At 42.2% G+C, this 8,292-nt stretch overlaps 1 protein-coding gene across 1 annotated transcript; it reads left to right on the top strand.

Annotated features, from left to right (window-relative positions):
• Positions 1 to 468: 468 nt before the first annotated feature.
• LOC309559295 (glutamine synthetase) lies at positions 469 to 8,046 on the top strand. The gene is made up of 6 exons (XM_082262522.1): positions 469 to 649; positions 2,555 to 2,716; positions 3,789 to 3,935; positions 5,794 to 5,921; positions 6,316 to 6,515; positions 7,603 to 8,046. Exons 1-6 carry the CDS (start codon positions 484 to 486, stop codon positions 7,922 to 7,924), a joined length of 1,125 nt encoding a protein of 374 aa, XP_082118648.1. The 5' UTR covers positions 469 to 483; the 3' UTR covers positions 7,925 to 8,046.
• The last annotated feature ends 246 nt before the right edge of the window (positions 8,047 to 8,292 follow it).

Below are 8,292 nucleotides of genomic sequence, written 5' to 3'. Positions count from 1 at the left end.
AATCAGGGAATTGCTTGAGAATATTGGTTACAATATGTGTCCATTTGATTGATAAGCTACCGACTTAGGAATATGCTTTGACCATGCAGGCACAACCTACATAAGAGTGCTAACTTTGCTCTGAATTTGGGAACAGTGCAGCCTTGTTGTTTTTCCATCAAAGGAAGTTGCTTTAGGTGGGATTCACTGGCAGGATTGGGTATTTGTGGGGCTTTGCAGGGGGACTAAAAACTGTTACAGATGCACTTGTAATTGGGTGCTGCAGCACATACTATTTAATGGGAGGCCCTAATTTGAACATTGTGGGTTGTTGCGCTCCAGGTTAGTAGTTGGCAGCATAACTGGGTACTGCAGATCTGCCAACACGAGTAGACTGTTTCTGGCTTGCTGTTTTGTAAGATTCAGGAAACCTCTGTTTCCTCCACTAACTTTTTTTTTTTTTTTTTTTTTCCTTCTGTTTCTTGTAGATCAGCAATCACCACCATGTCTGTGTCACACAGTTCCAGACTCAACAAGGGGGTGAGGGATCAGTATATGAAGCTGCCCCAAGGGGGGATGGTCCAGGTGACCTACGTCTGGATTGATGGCACTGGAGAAGGGGTCCGCTGCAAGACCAAGACCCTGGACTTTGAACCCAAGTCTGTTGAAGGTAAGATCCCAACCCTCCCCCACTGTTACAGCCTGCTGCTCTGCCCCCAGTCTTCCCACTTCTAGCTGGCCATCTGGATGCCCTTTTGAAGTTCAAATTCCAAAGGCGCTTTAACACACAGGCATTTGTGCATTCCAGGGCATGCTCAGACTATTTCAATCCCTTTACTTTGTCCACACACCTAAAATGTACCATACAGCTAGATATTGCAGTGTGTTTAACTTGGGCAAAATCTTATCCGCTATTGTGAGGGTTGGTTAAGTTTTTCAGGCACAGTTCAGAGGGATTTATGGTTTCTCCTCCCATGATTTTAAAGGCGGCACTACATTTCTAAGAAATTATGCAATGTGACATGAGACCTGGGGCATGCAATGATTTAGTGCAGCATCTGCTCTGTGCTCTGGCATGCCATAAATAACTGATCTTGCGGGCACACTATCATTGCTGCCCCATTGAGCAACTTAAGTCACACGTCCAGCACAGTTTGGCCCTATTCATTCCTATGCTGTTGTAAGTTATGTTGCTAATGCTCATTGTACATGCTTTTTATTTTTTTTCTCCTTTTTTTTTTTTTTTTTTTTTTAATTCTTGAAGCAAATGCTAGGAAAGACAATTGAATGTGTACAGACTGTAGCATTTCAAGATGTGTGCTTTACACCAGCATGCAAGGGCATCCAGATTCTTGGCTTTGGGTGTCTGCTGTCATGACTATTGCCATCTATTCCCACCTGACATATCAGGCAGAGGGGGGAAGTGTAGGCTCATTTGACGAGTGGGGGGGGATAAAGGTGGTCAGATAAGCTGAAAGACCAAACTATATTTTGCACAAGGGTAAAAGGTGTTCACTTTCTAGAGCAGTGGTCTCCAACCTGGGGCTAGAAGCGGCCCTTTGCTTTCCTTAATCTGGACCTTGAGGCACTATTCCTGCCACGGATGGAACCATGGGGCACTATTCCTGCCATATTATTTAGGATTTTTATAGCTCCAACAGTTTTCACAGCACTTTACAACATGAGGGCAGACAGCACAGCTACAAGAGAAATCGGAGCCCTGCTAGGGTCTAGGATACCAACCATGAGGCACTATTTCTGCCACTTATGCCAACTATTCAAGCCCCCCCCCATACCAAAGTTTAGGTGATAATTCCCACTGGACACAGTATGGCCCCTGCTAAACTTTGAAGGACAGTAAACTGGCCCTTTCTTTATAAAGTTTGGAGACCCCTGTTCTAGAGAAAATTTCAACATGTAGATAATCCACCCAAGTTATTTTTGGGTGACTGGTGGGTTCTAGAATAGTCTATAGGCTTCTTTGTTTGGACTCCAATGTTCCAGTTCACAAAAAAATGTTTAATGGCTAGGCCATGTCTCTAAGGCTTCAAGCACACTGTATTTGATTGACACTTTCCTGCTACAGGAGTTTAGCAGCAGCAAAAACTACACGTTTTTGCATGTGCATTCATGCAAGTTCCCGCCTCTGGCATTTAATGCATTATTTTGGCCAGAATTCTGGCCAGTAGACTGCACATTAAAGTGCTGAACACACGAGAGATTTTATTTTTTCTCCTCCCTATAAATGCCCCTGCCTGTTCATGGACACATATGTTAACATAGAGGGGCATTTAGAGGCAGAAACTCAAAGCACCTGTAAAAGCAGAGGTTTACGTGTACATGAGGCCTTAAGTGGAGTATGCAGAGCTAGAATTGGCTTGCTTCTAGATTTTCCCAAAATTAATATTTTATTTAATCCTTTAAATAACAGATTGTGTAGCTAAGGGAGTATGACTAACCAGGAATATGTATTGTGCCTCAGAGGTGATTAGCTGTAATCTAAATATTGTCCTCTGCCATGTGTTCTCTAACCTGTAATTCCTGCTAACTCTTCTTCCTACTCTTCTCCCATTAGAAGTCCCAGAATGGAACTTTGATGGCTCAAGCACATATCAAGCTGAGGGCTCCAACAGCGACATGTACCTTGTCCCTGTCCAGATGTTCCGAGACCCCTTCTGCCTGGACCCAAACAAGCTGGTCATGTGTGAGGTCCTAAAATACAACCGAAAAGCAGCAGGTACAGTACCACCATTGCAGAATTGGAGAATCTGTGAACATGGGACATCTAGAGTGATCACTTGTGGCTCTATAATTACATCTAGAAGACCAAGTATTGCTTAGTTGGCAGTTTCAGTATTCCTGTGCGGTGATGGCAAGCATCTGTAGTCAGGGGGCTCTCATTATAGCATAGAAGTGTCTGCATATCTTCAATGGGTTTCCCTGCAAGTGTTCATATTTTATTTGCTGTGGCACAATGTATATAATGAGCACATGCTGCGGTGTTTACAAGGATTTCAGCATGTTTTGGAGCTCATGGATGAACTTAAATCTCCTTTTCCACTTTGGAGATTTCTGGGATCACTATAACATTGCTGAGCAATTGCACTTTACAGGCTGTTAATAGAAACTGTGAAGGATCGAATGCGATCTACCTCCTTTTAGAAAGGTGCTCGGTAGGTTCCCACACACAGCAAAAAGCCCTTTGTACAGTTCTACAATTCCGAATTGTCTGCTTGAAATACCAGTAATTCTTGCAACACGATGAAATGACCCATGTAGTCGCTCCTCAATATTTAAAGTTTGGGTTTTTTTTCTTTGTTTAGCAACAAGTGTTAAAAGCTATGCTGCACCAGGTTTTAGATTCCCCCAAAATGCTCTAACCCCCCCCCCCCCCCCAACTTGGGACCTAGTTTTGGGTTAATTGAAGTCAGTGAATTGGCATGTGTATATTGTGGCAGGGAATGTAGGCTTTTTCCAGAGGTGGGAGGGGCTCATGAAATTGTTTTCTGTATGTATAACATGCTAATTGGGGGGGGGGGGGGGTCTATATTGATTGAAGGGTGCATACAGCAGACTTTTTTTCAGTAGCATAATCCTGAAGCCTAAAGTGACAACATACATGTATTGCATTGGGCTTTAAAATTCAAAGGGAAAAACTTTGTTGTGCAGCTTGTTGGAAAGAAGTGCCCTTCCACGTCATCACATTGTAGAATGCAGACCTCACCCTTGTTCTGTGTACACAATTTTGGCGTTTACTTTGGCTGGTCTGCTGATGGAACTATTGACTTTAAGTTTGTTTCTCCTTCCAGAAACCAACCTGCGTTACACATGTCGGCGGATCATGGACATGGTGACTGATCAGCACCCATGGTTTGGCATGGAACAAGAGTACACTCTTCTTGGCATTAATGGACATCCATATGGCTGGCCTGAAAATGGCTTTCCAGGACCACAAGGTTAGATTTTTATAATTTGGTTTTGTTAAACAGTAGGTCAGAAATGGTAAAACCTAAAAGGCACCAAGAAGTGTCTGCATGTACCATCTTTCATGATTCTCTAGGGTCCTCAATGTGCAAAGAGGCTTCCAGCAGCAAGATTGAAGTGCTGTTGCATCACACTTTTTTTTTTTTTTTTTCCCACAATGCCATGTGCTTGGATTCACTAACTATTAAAGTGTCTTGCAGGGAGTGTGCCAAAGTTTTTTTTTTTTTTTTTTTTTTTTAGTTCAATCCCATGTTTCTGATGGGGTTTCATGTTACTAATATATTTAGGGAATAACATGAAATGTGCCTTCTACAGCCCCCGCCCTCAAATGTAACCCCCCCCCCCCCCCCCCCTAAGGCTGATTGGCTCCATGTTGTCCATTCGCAGATCATTCACACAGATCTGAATAAAAGACCACCATGGCAGAGGAACATATAGCTCTCAATGGTGCCCAAATACAGTGACCTGTCTGCATTTGTCGTAAGATGTTTACTTCCTCCAGCTTCATACCTACAGTTGGAGCTAGAGGAATAATCTACAGGAGCCTGTGCATTGCGCCTGCAATACTCAATGTAAAAAACCAACATATTCTTTTTTGGCATATGGGTGCCCTTTGTTTTGTTTAAAAGGTGAAAATACCTTTTAGGAAGCCCTGAGTTTGCCAAGTTGCACTACAGAAACATTCTGGTTGGGGATTGTTCTAGTAGCCATTCTGTTCTGTAAGCAAAAAGGGAGGGACAGGGGGAGAGAATACTTTGTACCCAAGGTCCTGGCAGATCATGGGACTCCTGAGTGTTGAGAGTTAACAGACGTGCCATCTGGCTCGCCTGTGCAGCTCGTCATGTGACTACGTCAGGGCGTTTAATCACTCTCCTGTCCTCATTAGCAGCTGATGGGGCTATTAGCTGTGTAAATGTTGGACGACATTTGTTGTGGAGTCCACGTTGTACATGTGACAATCTGATGTTAAGGATTGTAGTCCATTAAGGTCTCAATTCAAGCAACTGCAATCCTGGATTTCAGTTATAGGTAGATTCTATTAAATTGCTCCAGAATTACAACCTTTTGGAGTCACTTGCAAACTCTGCTCTAGACTTTCTAAGGCCCCTTTAAAGTCTAACTGAGGGACCTGCAAATAACTCTAATACAAATTAGATCTGCAAGACAAACCTACAAATTCTAGGTCCAGCCCAGGTGCTGTCCAGGATTTGAAGCCTGGTCCAGTGTTGACTGCTAAGCCACTGTTTCATACACAGGATAACTGCTGATTTATGGTCCCAAGGCACCAATGTTTACAGGGCTTTAATGGAGGTTCTCACAGCAGGAAATGGCGATCTGAATTTTTTTTTTTTTTTTTTTTTCCTTCTCTGTGTTTGTAATTATTTTGATGACCAAGATATTTGCAATTAGCGACATCTGTTCCTCACATAACCCGAAGATGTGGGCTATGAGATTTTAGGTTGTCGCAGATTAATTCTTACCTTTTTCACTCAGGGGTGTGTAATGGTGGGTTGGCTGCCTCTCCACACCTTATGAATTTTGCGGGGTAAAACAACATTGTACCATAATGTGTTGTCTGTTCTATGTGATACCTAAATTGGTATGTAGGATGGATATGTTGCTTTCTGGTCATGTGATTGTACTTCATGCATTGAGCACCTAGCATCTTTGTGCTATGTAGGACTGTCTAAATATACTGGCTTGTGTGTGGTTGTTTTTTCTAATAATTACAATTACCCAGAGCATTTCAACAAGGAATACGTTTGGATTGAATTAACTCGCCTGAATAATGTTTGCTTTATAACTGATGGCCTTTGGTGTCCTCTCCAGGTCCCTATTACTGTGGAGTCGGTGCGGACAAAGTCTATGGACGGGATATTGTGGAATGCCATTACAAAGCCTGCTTGTATGCTGGAATCAAAATCTGTGGAACAAATGCAGAGGTTATGCCATCACAGGTAGGAACAAATGACCCACCCTAAGATCCTGACACAATCTCTGAGGGCCCATTTATACTGTTAATATTATGCATGCCTTGCAACACTTTTTTTTTTTTTTTCCTACTTTTTGCATTGGCAGGTTCATGGGAGTCAATGGCAGCACATTAACATGCGTGTGTTGTGTGTTTTTATGCATTGTCAACGTTATAAGCCCTGGTTAACCCTATCTACATGTGTCAAAAATGCAAAAGTATGGCATTGCTCAAGATAGACAGACTTCTGTCTATACACACAGATCTAAATGGACCCTAAAACAATTGAAATTCTGCTTTGCTTGCCTAAGATGGCTAGAACTAGGTTTCCATGTGATGTGTAAGCTCTTTAGTTATATTCTCTTCTTTCTTTTCTATAGTGGGAGTTCCAAGTTGGACCCTGTGAAGGTATAGATATGGGAGACCACCTTTGGATGGCTCGCTTCATCTTACACAGAGTATGTGAGGACTTTGGTGTTGTGGCAACGCTGGACCCAAAACCCATGACCGGCAACTGGAACGGGGCTGGGTGTCACACAAACTACAGCACGGAAGACATGAGGAAAGAAGGAGGACTGAAGTGAGTCACCCAGGGAACATGTTGGGGCTGGAAGAGTCCAGCAATGCTTCTAAAAACCTACACGTGTGTGTGTGTGTGTGTGTGTATGTATGTGTGTGTGTATATATATATATATATATATATATATATATATATATATATATATATATATATATTCCATACTGTGGGCCAGAAGTGGCCCTTTGCCTTTATCTTTCTCTTGGGGCACACTTTCTCCCGCTAACACCACTTTCTCCCGTTGACACCAATGACGAGGGGCAATTCCTCCCACTGATGCCAACAATCGGGCACTATTCTATCCACTGACGCCATTTTCTACTCCTACTGGTCAGTCTGTCCCTCCCTAAAGTCTGCGGGGAAATAAACTGCCCCTTTTTGTTTCAAAAGTTTGGAGCCCCCCTGGTTTAAACTAATATATAAATATAAATATATATATATATATATATATATATATATATATATATATATATTATAATTTTTTTTTTTCTGCTTTTGTATACCACAGAAAAAAAATAATAAAAGAAAAAGATATACAATTGGAGTTTTATGCAGTAAGACTGTTGGCTCCTATTTCTGAAAATGCTGGTTGCTTGACTTTCATGCTGATACTTGGCTTCATTACATTGAATATTTTCTAAAAAAAAAAATTAAGGTTCACCAGGTCAAAGTTTCTTACTTCATTTGCTACATTCTTGCTTTGGGTCAATATTTCTTAAGGCCAAGCAACTAGTATTTTCAGGAGAAGGCCAGCAATGGAAATCTAGAGGTTACACTCCTGACATAGAGGGCATCATGATAGAAATACTAATCCTATCGATGGAGCCAAGATGTTAAAAAAAAAGAAAAAAACTAGCGTTGATATTGCATCTCCAGTAATCCTTCTCTTTTTATATATTCAATATTTATTACATGCAGTAGTCACATTTGATGGATATTAGCTTTTCACAAAAGCATGGAATAGTTCATGACAAAATGACAAAGCGCTTTTGTGTTGGCAGTGACTAATGTTTAATGGTGTCCTATTGAGATTACACAATGACCTGTTTACACACCAGTTTGATTCAGTATTTCCTCTTTGTCCCGCCAGACACATTGAAGATGCCATTGAGAAACTTGGAAAACGTCACAACTACCACATCTGTGTCTACGACCCACGCGGTGGTAAGGACAACTCTCGGCGCCTGACAGGGCAGCATGAAACCTCCAGCATCCATGAATTTTCAGCTGGTGTGGCCAACCGTGGGGCCAGTATTCGTATCCCCCGCCAGGTCGGACAGGAAGGCTTCGGCTACTTCGAAGATCGCCGCCCAGCAGCCAACTGTGACCCTTATGCTGTTACTGAGGCCTTGGTCAGGACGACTCTTCTCAACGAAGCAGGCAGTGAAACTAAAGACTACTCAAAGAATTAAATTTGGGGGCTGGACCCACCCAGTAAATTCCATCCATTTTTGCATCTTCCATCTCAGTCTTTAGTGGGTTGGTCAGCTCAGCTGCAGGCTTAAAGCTAAGTTGTCTCTTGACGAAAAAAAAAGATTTTCTGGGTGTCTGTAATGCCCACTCTTGCTTTTCCCTAAAGTGTCTGTCTGACAAGGCCAGCTTCATAAAAAAATAAAAATCTGATGTCTAGTCTTAAGGGAAAGATTGCAACTGTGTCCAGAGACAAATTAGCTGAGAGTGAAAGCGCAGCTGGCTGGTAAGCCTACTTCACTGTTTTATTCTGTTCTTTACTAATCTCTTTATGTACAATTTCTTCCACTTTGGAAGGCAGAGGGCATTG

The sequence above is a fragment of the Pelophylax lessonae genome (genome assembly GCF_965119305.1).
Source record: "Pelophylax lessonae genome assembly, chromosome: 7".
NCBI lineage: Eukaryota > Metazoa > Chordata > Amphibia > Anura > Ranidae > Pelophylax > Pelophylax lessonae.
This window is presented reverse-complemented; position numbering and strand designations above follow the sequence as displayed.

Bases quoted from the DNA above. Each gene is read 5' to 3' on its own strand.
- LOC309559295 (XM_082262522.1), top strand. From the start codon at position 484: ATGTCTGTGTCACACAGTTCCAGACTCAACAAGGGGGTGAGGGATCAG. The intron at 2,717-3,788 runs GTACAGTACCAC...TTCTCCTTCCAG, and splicing joins ATACAACCGAAAAGCAGCAG to AAACCAACCTGCGTTACACA. The intron at 3,936-5,793 runs GTTAGATTTTTA...TGTCCTCTCCAG, and splicing joins TGGCTTTCCAGGACCACAAG to GTCCCTATTACTGTGGAGTC.